General features: G+C 39.9%; 1 protein-coding gene across 1 annotated transcript; it reads left to right on the forward strand.

Annotated features, from left to right (window-relative positions):
- Positions 1-11,546: 11,546 nt before the first annotated feature.
- Positions 11,547-12,065, forward strand: MSGN1 (mesogenin 1; the record flags this gene model as incomplete). The annotated part of the gene is made up of 1 exon (XM_083856132.1): positions 11,547-12,065. The coding sequence occupies one exon, from the start codon at positions 11,547-11,549 to the stop codon at positions 12,063-12,065; it is 519 nt and encodes a 172-aa protein (XP_083712258.1).
- Positions 12,066-12,704: the final 639 nt, after the last annotated feature.

The following is a 12,704-nucleotide window of genomic DNA, read 5'->3' on the forward strand; positions in this document are numbered from 1 at the left end:
TCTGGCATTGAAAATGTTTTAATTTTTACAGAGAACTGAACAAATCCACCAAGATTATATTCCTTCCAATAATAGTGGTCTTATCGGGCAAAAACTTCTTTGTGATAGTATATTTACCTTGTAAGATACCAGCAATTTAAGTGTAGGGTTTTGTTTTCTCTTCTACTACAAAACCAAACTGCTTTTGCTGGGAATCTGTAAGTTACAGATACAGAAAAAATCGTTCTCAACAATCGTTGGCGTCTTCCAGTGGCCAGGCCACTCTCACCACAGAAGCCAAAGACTTGGAGCTGCTCTGACATGGCAGTGAACAGGGAGATTTCACAACTCTGGGGTCCTGATCCATATGGGTATCCATATGACCTGGTACAGCCCTCCTGTATAGAAATTTTACAGTCTTGTTACTTGTGCCTGGGGAAAAGACGCGAGTTTGTATATTGTCATTAACTGGTGATATAACTCGGAATATAACCCAGGCAAGTGACTGTGGTGGGATGAATGTTTCAGAGAGGGAATATATTAAAAATCTGACCAACAGAAAAGCCAGTGAGGTACGAAGTGTCCATGGTGCAGATAGAAATTGCCGCACAGATATTCTGGGAAGTCCCTCCAGACCTACCCGAGGACACCTTCTGAAGAGCTCGGGGTCCCCACAACTCCCCCAGACATTGCCTCATCCAACCCACCCAAGAGCTTTCTGACAGCAGTCTATCCTCTTTCAAGTTCCAAATAAAGTTCACTTAACCTTTCTGCAGCTGTCCATGTAACAAAATACAGTGCTAGGATTTTATTTAGAAATAAAATACAGCGCGAATGTGGGGGTTTATAACTCCTGCTCTTCTACTCAATTAAATATTGATCAAATATTCTATTACATCACTAAAACTGTTAATATAAAAACTCCAAGACATAGTACCTCTTAGGAAAGTAATTATATTTGCAGAACGACAGCTAATAGTAAAGATAGGTACAGCATCTATCTGGAGAACATACAATTTAAGAAGTGCACATTAAAAAAATTCCTCTAAATGTGATTCAAGCTAAGAAGCCAGTTGATAATTGCTATTAAATCAATCACAGTAGCTCATAGTTTGGCAATGAAAAGGAGTTGCTTATTGTAAGTGCTCTTTTATTAATCTATTGTCACAGATCTCACTTTAATAGCAACATTATGTCATCACATATTTTATTTATGGATCATTTGAAGAATCTGTTATGCAGATATTCGGATTAGTGGGCTATCAAACCATTAGCCAAATAAATCTTAAGGTAATAAAACTCACAGGAAGATAGATGGCTTTCTTTTTCTTGTTCTTTTCAGCTAATTCAGGCTAATTTAAGGCTTTCACAGAATGGTGATAATGAAGGATTTGTTCTCAGCAGCGTTATGGCAGGTGATTTGCATTTGAAAGTTTGACACATTTATAGGCCTTTGATCTTTTCCCCTCAGTGCCTGTGCCCCTACACCAGACACCTACATGCACATTTTACCAGGTGGAAGATCTAGGAGCAAAAGTAGTTCTGAGAATCACCCAGAAGATGTACACTAGGAAAAAAAAAAAAAAAAATTAAACTATCTGTGTCCAGAAATTTTTTATTGCTGAATTTGAGTGGCCAAATATAACACTAGAAATGAAATACACTGAGACTTCTTTTATTGAGTTATTTTAAATTAGAGAAAATCCTCATGAAAAAATTTAAAGAATACAGCCTGATGGCCCACTAGCTATAAAGATTGGCTCCTTCTGTAGGTTTGAATTTATTATTGAAAGGAACTTCTTGCTGCAAGACACTTGAAGGATTTTGACACCAAGTGAGGAAAGACTCTGGCAGCCATGGAACCACTTATTAAATATTATTTAGGTTTTTGCTTTGCTAAAAAAAAAAAAAAAAAAGAAAACCAAAAAAACTCTCTGGCCAAGAGAGCTCACTTTGGACTGGAACAGACTTGAAAAAAAAAAAAAAAATCATCGTGCCCCTGTCACCATAAGCATGTGTAACCATAATCAAACACACAACCCTAGGATATATAAAAGATGTTCTTAGCATTTCCTATCTGACCCCAATATAAGTAGGAAGTCTAAGGATTCAGTAGGAACATAGTTGAGTATTTGAAACAGGAGTATTGTATCCCTCATGATTTTTTTAAAATTTCACATAAGTAGCCGATTCCTCTGCTGGATCGTAATGAGGAATTCCAGGTGTGTGAGCCAGTGCCTCATTTCATTCTCATCTCAAATTTGATTCCTAAAGTAGTCTGAGTTCACTAATTAAAAATTCCCTGGATGGAATTCCTTCCTGTTCCATTAGCAAACGAAATTTCTACAAATCGAGTTTTCCTCTGAAAGAATACAAGGCTTGGGAGGTTCCTTGGAGGAGGACAGGCAGTCTGATCCCAGGAAAGCCCCAAGGACGGAGGTGTCTGACCAAGCAGCCTCAGGCTCTGGTTTTATTTGGGAGGATGCGGGTCACCACCCCGGAATACTCGGCCTTTTTAAAGCTGTGTAATGAGTACTGATTAGCCATTGTCTGGAGTACACTGGAAGTAGCAGGGACTATGTAAATGTTAGCTTACTCTGGAAGCACATCAACAGGGAAACCCCCATCGCCCTTCCGAGTCCCTTGGGCTTTTTTCCTGCCTCTCCTTTCAAAGACGTTCCTTCAATCTAAGAGTTAACTTCACGTTGAATGCACTTGAAAATTCAGTTCCCGGTACATTTTGTTCTTCAAAAGGGAACGCCATCCATCTGTGTTACTTTGATTTCAGCTCGTCACAGAATGTCAGCTACCAGATAAGAGCGAGACACTGATGAATGCGCATCCCAGCCTGACAGGGCAGGTCAATGTCAGGGAAATCAGCGTTTCCCTCCTCTTTTTTTTTCTTTCCTTCTTTGTTTTTATTTTCACTACAACCCATTTGCCAGTATTTACTCAGGAAAATCACTTCTCTGGAAGCTGAACTGGCTTAAAGCAGTATCAACCAGAGAATTTAGATTTAATGGCTATTTCCGTCCCCGTTTTATACAGTCTTTTAAGCTGACCGCAGTGGCGGGCACTATAGAGGTCTCTGCAGAGAGGTAATCCTTCCCCTGACAGCCTCTGTCCAAGGAAAGGAGAGATTTGGGGGAGCAAGAGCAGAAGACAGGGCCTCTTTTTGATCATGCAGGCCAGGGGCAGGGCTGAGAACGGGGCACTGGTGACCTGATTTCCCGTCCTGATTGTGACCTGATTGTGCTGCCTCTGCAGACAGAGCTTCACTGTTTTCCCTGGATTGCAGCAAACTGGATCCTAAGGGAGCGGAGCTGTAGCCAGGGCCAGCTGCCTCCTGGATTTGCATACCTGCTGTTGTGAGCTCTACCTGCTTATTCATGCATGCACCGCTTTTACACATCCCAATTACCATTAACTAAGCAGGAACTCAGGCAGGGTGCAAACCAGATGTCTGTGTCTCTTCAGAGTGATGGGGACAGCAGCGCACGGCTCAATGGGCTCTCAGAATGAAGGCAAGCTAAGGGTTTGATTGGTTATCCTTTTCCCCCTCTAGTTATACATTTTATCTTCTCTGTGCTTGACCTGATAGGTTCATGTTTACTTACAGGCCCATACTTTAATATTCTGGGTAGAAGTTTAGGTTTTTTACTCTCTTTTGTGCTTAAAATAGAAATTAAAAAAAATAGTTTTCTAAACAGCAGTGACCTAAAGTATTGTTTTTTCAACTTTACAACCTTAGCTGAGTCCCCATCTCTAACTATATACTATAACTGTGTAACTACTTGATGGGCTGTGCTTAAACTGCCTAAAAAGCTTGTTTCAAGTGAATAATTAAGTGTCTCCTGCTTCTAAGTTAACTTTATCCATGCAGCTGGGTAGATAAAGAGAGATGTATGATTTATATGAGCAGGAAATGTCAAGAAAACCATAATTTTCTACTATCAGTACTAAGAAGCACCAAAAAGAGTGAGACACAGAAAACCAAGTAGATGAAACCTTAAAGAGAGAGAGAGAGAGAGAGAGAGAGAGAGAGAGAGAGATATTAAATGAATTAAATGATAAAGAAAAGAGGAAAAAGGATAATATTTAGTGATAGATAGGACAAACTACAAGTAGAAAAATTGAGAAGGGGTAGAAAATAAAAGTTGATCATGAGTGAAAGAACAGGAGCAGGGTCTTCAGTGGGAGAGAACACAGACCTCAGCACTATGGCCTTGTAACCCAAACACAACTGTCCAAAAATATAGTCAGGCAAGAAAAATACCTGTGTCTTCTATCACCAGCAGGAAACCTATAATACATCAATGAAAGGTCAAGGGTTTTAAGACTCAGAAATTGTGGTTTTTGCCTCTTTCCTACAGTGTACAAAGAGCTTGGTTGCTCTTCTTTTCACCTCCCAGCAGGTAGTTGCAATTGCAGGCAGTGGCAAAGACCGTCCTGAGCCCCCTGTGCAGACCCAGCTCCCTCTGTGCACACACCACATTCACTGGTCCCTTGGCCAGCTTGGTGACCTTTCTCTGGACTTGCTCCAGTGTTTCAACCCACCAGGCTCCCCAGGTCCTCTAAGAAGCTGCTTCCTGGCTTGTCTCCCTGAGCCTGTGCTGCTTCATGGGCTTATCCCAGCCAGCACAGGGATTTGCCTTTGTGTTCTTTGCACATCCCAAGGCTGCTCCCAGATAATTTTATCCAGTGTCTCTGATGGAAGCTCTGCTCTCCAAGACATTAATTGCTACCCACACTTCAATGCCATTTGAAAACCTCTGCATATGCAGCATTACCTATAAAAAATCTGAACAATTTTAGTCAAATATATTCATGAGACTCTTATAAGACTGTGTTTAATTTGCTAGGCAAAATTCATGGCAGCACTTTGAGAAAATGAAAAAGAAATCTGCAAATTAACATCCCATTCAGCCATTCAGATTCATCAATAGCCTGAAGGACAGACTTTTTTTTTTTTTTTTTTTTTTTTTTTTTTTTTTTTTTTTTTTTTTTTTTTTTTTTTTTTTTTTTTTGTGGGATTGAATGTGATTGAAATTAAGATTTAATTTAGCAACGTGCCAAAAAAATTATGATTACAGTTTGAAATCAATGGTCCTCATCCATGGGCTAACCCCGTGCCCTGAAAGGTGAGTGCTCAAACAGACACAGAGCATTTTATTTCAGAATGTGAAATGTGTAAGTGCTAAATAAAATCTATAATCTAACACTTGTATGTTGTCTCTCATCCAGACTATTGATCCATTTTATGATTATTAAACTGAACTGAGACTGTGCCCGGAGCATAACTTCATTTAACGCAGAGATGAAACATGGTTTCTGTTAGCATCACACAGCAATTCTACACATCAGTGCTAGGATGTGGGGGAGGAAGAAATGAGCAGATACTCATGAGGAGGTTCAGTGGACAAAAAGGAACAGCCTGAGCTGAAATGTAATCATGGAAATTGAAAAACAGCTCCCTTGAAAAACACGTAGCTTCAGCTCTGCAGCTTGACTACAAACAGTCACAACTGAGCTTTTAATGCAGTTTTCCTGGCTATTGGAATTTCTTGTGAGATTTACCTAGTTTAGAAAATTCATAATGTTGCAAAATGAATGTATGAAAGCCCATTTTAATAGCTGGAAAGCAAGAGTACAGACCCTTGGTGCTATCCCAGTTTTTTAATAAGGCCTGTGAAACCACTGTTACACTTGGCAAAGGCAATCATCCCACTGTTCATGGGACAGTAGAAGAAACACTTGAGATAAAATATTGTACTTCACAAATTATTAGATTTGAATGTATGCTTTTGGGTAGGAAAGGAGGTATTGCTGATCTTGAAATACTTGCAACCCTCCATCTCTCTCATGAAAAACTGAGATATATCCACTCCATTACAGCAGACAACAGTTCTTAAAACTAAATGTAAAGCTGATATAATTAGCTGCACTGAGTGATAATAGAGTTTTCCTACAGATACAGCTTCTATTATTTTGATATTATCTGTCACTTCTCATTTCTAAGCAAAATGAATCTTATTAGGCTCTCCTTCCCCCAGCTTTGCCCTTTCCTTCTGGCTGAAGTAGCCAGTGGACATTAAAGACCAACCACGTAGCCGAACCTCCTTTCAACTTCTGTTAACAAGGGTATTAAAAAGACATTCCTAAATATCAGCTGAAAACAACTAGGTAATAAACTCTCTACTTAAAAGGTGGGTAGGTGTAAATTCCACACGTAGGGCTTTTCATCTGGGAAGCCAGTTGCTTGGAGATCAGATGTTTTAAATGAATTGCGGAGCTGATGTCACTTGTCAGTCGATGGAGACTGACACTATTTGGAGGATCAAATACTCACATTTGAGGATGTAAAGCAAATAGATAAGTCCTGATCCTGCCAACCCAGCACCAGAGAGATGCTTGTTCACTATGCAAAGCCCTGGAGAAATCAGCAACACTCACTTGACTGTTTCTTCTCCATGAGCAGGGTCCAGTCTGGATATTTTGGAGTTGCATTCTTGAGAACATGAAAAGTTTTAAATATTTATGGCAGGATTTTTCAACAGCATTAGAGGTAGACTATTTCTGGTCTTACTACAAATTAATAACAACATTTTCTCTTGTGCTAGCCACAGGTTTGCTTGACCAAAGATGGTTTAATTGTCTAATAACAATTAGACATCCAGTTTATACATTATTTTCATTATGGTAAGGGTTTTGGGCTCCCTCTTATAGGGCTGGTCCTTGTTCTCCTACCGCCTTCTTTCTGTCTGAGAACTGTAAGTGGCAATGCATCTGCATTCTTTGGCATACTGACCTCAAAAAAACCCCCAAATATATGGATTTGTTGACCGTCTTGCTTATTTAAAAGTCTTATGTGTTTCAGTTGAGGTTGGACCTCAACAGATTAAATCTTCTTCCACAAGTAGGAATGAAGCTTCAAGGTCTAAAAATTCTAAAAAAAAAAAAAAAAAATTCTGTCTAAACTCAGCAAAGCCTTAAAAAGGAGAGAAGCATCGTCTGGTGGCTAATGTGACTTTGGAAAACAAATGTGGTGGATCCTTTCCTTCCTTTATTGCCAGCTTGGGTGTAAATAGAGGTGTTCAACACTGTTTTTCGGAAGTGTTGAACACCTGCTGCGTCTGCTGAAGTTGGTGAGACCTGCAGCTGCTTGCCCCACATTTTATATGTGGCTCTTGGCTCCTTGTGCAGGATGGCCACAGGCACCTCCACAGTGAGTGGTGCAGCCAATACTGGGGGAACCATTTGGAAAAGAGGAGGTGAAATGACTTTAAAAGCTTTTGGGAGATGTATTTTACTTTTTTTTTCACGTTACAAACTGCAAGATGAGACTATCATCTAAGTGCTCTTCAAGGATGTTTGTATGATCTGCTTCATGTGAAAAATAAGCCTAGACTTCTGTCCTGATTGTAAAGGAGGCTGATTGTGATTAGTGTTATTTAAACACATTTATCTATGTTTACTCATTTTCAGCCTGCATTTTTCCCACCCACTATAATTTTTCACTCACTGTTTGTTTCTTGAACCAAAATAACAATATGGTGGAAATACATTCTAATATAGGAAAAAAAAAAAAGACATCAGTTGTAAATTACTATACACAAAAATGTATTTGTTTTACCATACATAATCATGCCATATTTCTTATTTTAAATTTTAAACCTGAAGCTCTAGAAATTTGCTATGCCATGTTTTTTTTTAAATGGAAAAATTTTTGCTCCTTCCATGCATCCATGTTCCTGTGATGAATTAAAAGAATATGAGCAGGGAACATTTAATTTTAAAGGAGATGAAGATTAAAATACTAGATTGAGATGAGCTTTGTACTGCAGAATAGATTATTGAAATGAAAATCCAAACTACCAGTCAAGAAGAAAATGCCTTATAATTTTTTGTCAGTTCATATTTCATTTGTGTTAGCCTAGTAACTCACTTTCCTTCAATGTTTTGACATTATTAATGGACAAAAAGGAAATTCCTAAAATTTTCAGGAGGCAGAATAAAATAAAGATTGCAAAACTCCTTCCCCACCCCCCCCACCCCCCCTTTTTTTTTGTGAATTTGCTGTCTAGGAAGAGGCCACCTGAAATATGAGACTTTCTTATTACTTTATTGAGAGCATCCAATTGTCATAGGGTTTAGAAAAATAAATCTGGTATCCAGCATGTAGCCTTGCCTTCCTCAATATGATACTTTTTAAAGTGTTTTAAATAACACGGAGAATTGTTCTACCATTCCCATTGATTTTTGCATGTTGTAATTTTCTGTACTTTGCTAGATAATTTCCTAAGTGAGAATTCTCATTCTTGTGGGTGCAAATGTAGCATTGTCCAAAACTAATTAGTCCAAGGACAGCTACATATTATGAGACTCTGCTGACTTAGGCAGGCTGTGGATCACACCAGGATCACAGATAGGTGTTACAGATTCCCAGTTCAGCCAAAACTGAGGCACACTTCATTTGAGCCTGTTTAGGGAACCTGGGGGCTGTGGCCAGAAATGGGTGGCTGGTTTTCCAAACAGAACCTCTGTCTGCATCTCCACCAGCAGAGCAAACAGTGCACAGCCCCTTCTCTGGCTCTGAAGGTGTGTTGTGGCAACGCTTGCTTTAGTCTGGGAAAACCCTTTGCTCAGCCCTGTGCCCTCAGTGGCCTCTCCTGGACCACAGTCAGGCAGCATTTGGTACATAAATAGGTGTGTCCAAGCTAAGACTGTGTCAGGGAGCACAATGACCACAAAAAGGATGCACAACAACTGGAAGGCATTAGTCCTATATTATCTATTGATACAGAAAAGCCTGTAATTTATTCTTGCTTGTGTAACAGTTCACAAGAGCATAAGCTTACAAGATCCAGTGATTTTTCCTACAACCAGAGTAGTTATCTACATACTCTCATATCCTGCCTTGGTTGCTCTAAACATTTACTCATAAGATATAAGAAAAGATAGAGCTATTGCTATAATTTGCATTCCTCTTTCCTGCCTAACCTCATCTAAATCCTAATATATAAGAACACAGATATGAAATCAGAATGTGTTCATCTCTCATTCACTGCAAAAATCTGTACAAAATCTTGGACATGCACAAATTCTTCTCCCCTCTTGGTGTCTGGGCAACATTTCCTACACTTTACTCATAAATTAACTGATGAGCTACATTATTTATAGTCAGCAAACAAGTGACTTGTTGAAGTTTTTGCTTCTAAATTTGATTGCATTAAATTACTATTTGGTTCCAAAATGAAAACTGCTATACAGAATAGCCTATATCTGTGTTCACTCTGTATATTTTTAATATATTTACATATTCCATATGCATATATTATGTACATGCAGACGTATACATACATGTATACATACATATGTTGGGAAGCTTCTTTTCCTTTTCACACCTGGACAAAAGTGGCTCCTTTTACACCTCCCACTCCTTGTATTTTTGTATTTGTAGTCTTTTAATTGCTGTGTTAACAGGAAAAAAAAAAAAGAAAAAAAAAAAAAGAAAGACATGAAATAGGAGCAGGGGCCCTATCAAATGAAAAAGACACTATAAAACATACAGGAAGGAAAAAGAGTGAGACAGAACAAATTCCCTATTTATGCACAATTAGCTCTTGTGTTTAACTTGTGCCATTGTGACCATTGTAATGCTACTCAATGAAACCATTCAGATCACTGAAGTCACAGAAAATGTCATCTTAATTTTAGTTTTTAGCAGTTTTAGCATCTCTGTGCTTCTTAGGACTGGGTCATCTTATTTTCCTTAAAGGGGAAGAGCTCAGAATGTAATGAGGTAACCATGAAACACAAAGCAGTCCTGTCTGTAGGAGCTGTCCTCTGAGTTCCTCTGTGGAGTAGATGTCATGATAATCAAACTTTCTTAGCCCTGGTTGAAATACAAAAATCCTTCACTTTTTCATACTTTCTTATTCATCTCAGCGTAAAACCAGTAAGGGCCTCCTAACCATAAGATGCCTCTGAATGTTTTGATATCTAACTCATAAAAACCCACAAAAGCCTTCCCAGTGACTATGCTGAGTACTGGATTGTGGGGGTTTTTTTGTGGTTGTTTTGAGCATTTCACAGAAAGAAGTGGCATGTTCCAGAAAACCTCTGCATGCTTTGGCTGTTTGCCATTCTGAGGCATTCCCTGCCTTTGGAGTGGATTATGGAGCACACAGAGATCATTACACAGAAGGAAACTCTAAAATAAATCCTACTATTATTTTTCCTCCAGGTTGACACTCTTTCTCCCCTTCTTTTCATTATAAATTACATTTTGTTTCCATTTTGTGCCAACACAAAGTCAGGGCTGGCAGCCAAGCTGCTCAACAGCTGCAGAACTCAGGAGTTTTGGACAGTTTTTCTGGCTCTCCTACTGGCTTTGCTGTGTGATTTGGGGAAAGTTCCTCCTTGCCTCCACTTATCCATTTCCCCAGAGTAACAGAGAACATTAATCATCACTGTAAGCTGCACTGAAGTCTAGAGATGAAAAGTGCTTGTTATTAATGATATTAATTTATAAGTTATACATTTTCACTTGAACTGTGTAATATATAACCACTGTTGCATTGAGCTGGGGCTGGAAAAGGGCTCTTTTTTTGCCAGAAGAATAGATTCCTAGAGGTAGAAAATTTTACAGAAGTAGCTTCCAGTCTTCTCTAACACATATATAACCTGTATATTACTTTGAATTAAATTTCCATGGAAAACATTTGTCTGGACCCAAAGTTTATACACTGTATATTTTGCTTCTTAGACCTCTCTTTTAAAATTACATTTTCCTATTTTTTTAATAGGGACTTTGACCTTGTTTACAGTTACAGATTTCCTTTCTGATTTCCTAGTCATGTATTAAAATAGCACATAAAGCTACAAACTGCAGGGGAATGCATTGCAGTTCTTTCCTCCTTTCTCATATTGAAAACCAAAGTGATTGGTTTCTCGTGAGATGCAATCTCATGAGAGGAGAAATCCACAGAGATCCATAACACACACAGATCCAAACAAACCACCTTTGACTTTCACAATTAACATGCAGATAAGAGACTACCCCAGCAGCGAGTCAGCATGGGTCACATATTCACTGCTGTAGTGCCACCACCTTCAGTTACCCAGAAATCAGGACTCAACGGCTTAAATTTAGGGTTTGTGTTAGTGACCAATGAATTATAGATCTGTAAATTGTTTTGTAAAATGGTTAATTTTCTTTTTCCTCTCTTGCCAGTTTTCCCCCCAGCCCAACGCTCAATGTAGATGCGCAGCCTTAATTGGTTTAGTTGCAAGAAGATAATCTTTTTTTCTCCCTTTCTTGCTGTTGCCTGTTAGCTTAAAGGCTTTTTAGCTGAAGGTTGATAATTATCACTGAGAAGAAACTAGCACATCAGGAGTTCATTTTCTATCTTAGCACTTCTGGCGCTCCTTTGAACTCCTCGCACCAAACCCGTGTTCCCACTCTGTCACTTTCCTCCCTCCATCATAAAAAGGTCTCGGCAGCCGGCGGCTCCAGCCTTTGCTGGTGGGCAGAGGACATCGCTTCTCCCGAGTGCTCCTCCAGCATGGACAAGCTGCACGAGACATTGATAAACATGGAAGACGCTTTGGGTTCCGAACACTCCGCCTGCTTGTCATCCTGGGACTGGAAGAGCTCTGCTGGGTCTTTCGAGCTGCACCCCATCTCGCCCCCGCACAGCTTGTCCCCAACGCCCTCCTTCGAATCCTACTCCTCGTCCCCTTGCCCGGCGGCGGCTGAGACCCCCTACGGCAGCGGTGGGGGCAGCGGCCTGGTGGGATACAGCCTGGTGGACTTCCCCCCTGCCTACCTGCCCAGCCCTGGGCAGGCCCGGCTGCCCAAGGGCACCAAGGTGAGGATGTCAGCCCAGCGCAGGAGGAAGGCCAGCGAGAGGGAGAAGCTGCGCATGAGGACCTTGGCCGACGCGCTCCACACGCTGCGCAATTACCTGCCCCCCGTCTACAGCCAGCGGGGACAGCCCCTCACCAAAATACAGACCCTGAAGTACACCATCAAGTACATCAGCGAACTGACCGAGCTCCTCAACAGCGTCAAGAGGGTGTAGAGCCTGCAGGACCACCTGCCCTGGCACGCTCAGGGTCTTTACAAACCAAAAACCATCTGGTTTCTTCTTCATCAGAGTACGGTGGGGCCTGGGTGAAAGGACAGGAGCCACCGCTGTACCTGGGACACAGTGCTGGAAGGTGATGTAGGATTGAGTACCTGAAAACCTGAGCTGCAGGTTGCTGATACAGAATTCTTGCTATTTGCCTTTTTTTTTTGTTTGTTTGTTTTTTTGTTTTAATAAGCTTTTGAGAAATATTAAACCTAGTCCAATACAAAAGTAAAAAAACCAGCCAGCTGATCTTCCTAGGATTTACATATCACTGTTCTGACTGATCTTGTTTTATAAGGACAATAGTAAATCCATAGGTGTTAAAATGAATTTTAAAAAATGACAACTGCTTCATAAGAATACTGAGTGTATTGATTTGTAGGCACTTTAATCATAGGATGAGGAAGAACATGTATTTAGTTCGAGTATTGTCTATTTATCCATGTTTCCACTGTACCTAAAAATCAAGAAACTAAGTAATAGTGAGAACATCTTTGCATGTAAACAAATAAATGTATGTCATAGTCTGTATGCTGTATTATAAATCTGATTGATAGATAAGTAAAATCTAGTGAAGACTGCTAAATA

This window comes from Zosterops lateralis, assembly GCF_965231275.1.
Source record: "Zosterops lateralis genome assembly, chromosome: 3".
Classification (NCBI taxonomy): Eukaryota; Metazoa; Chordata; class Aves; order Passeriformes; family Zosteropidae; genus Zosterops; species Zosterops lateralis.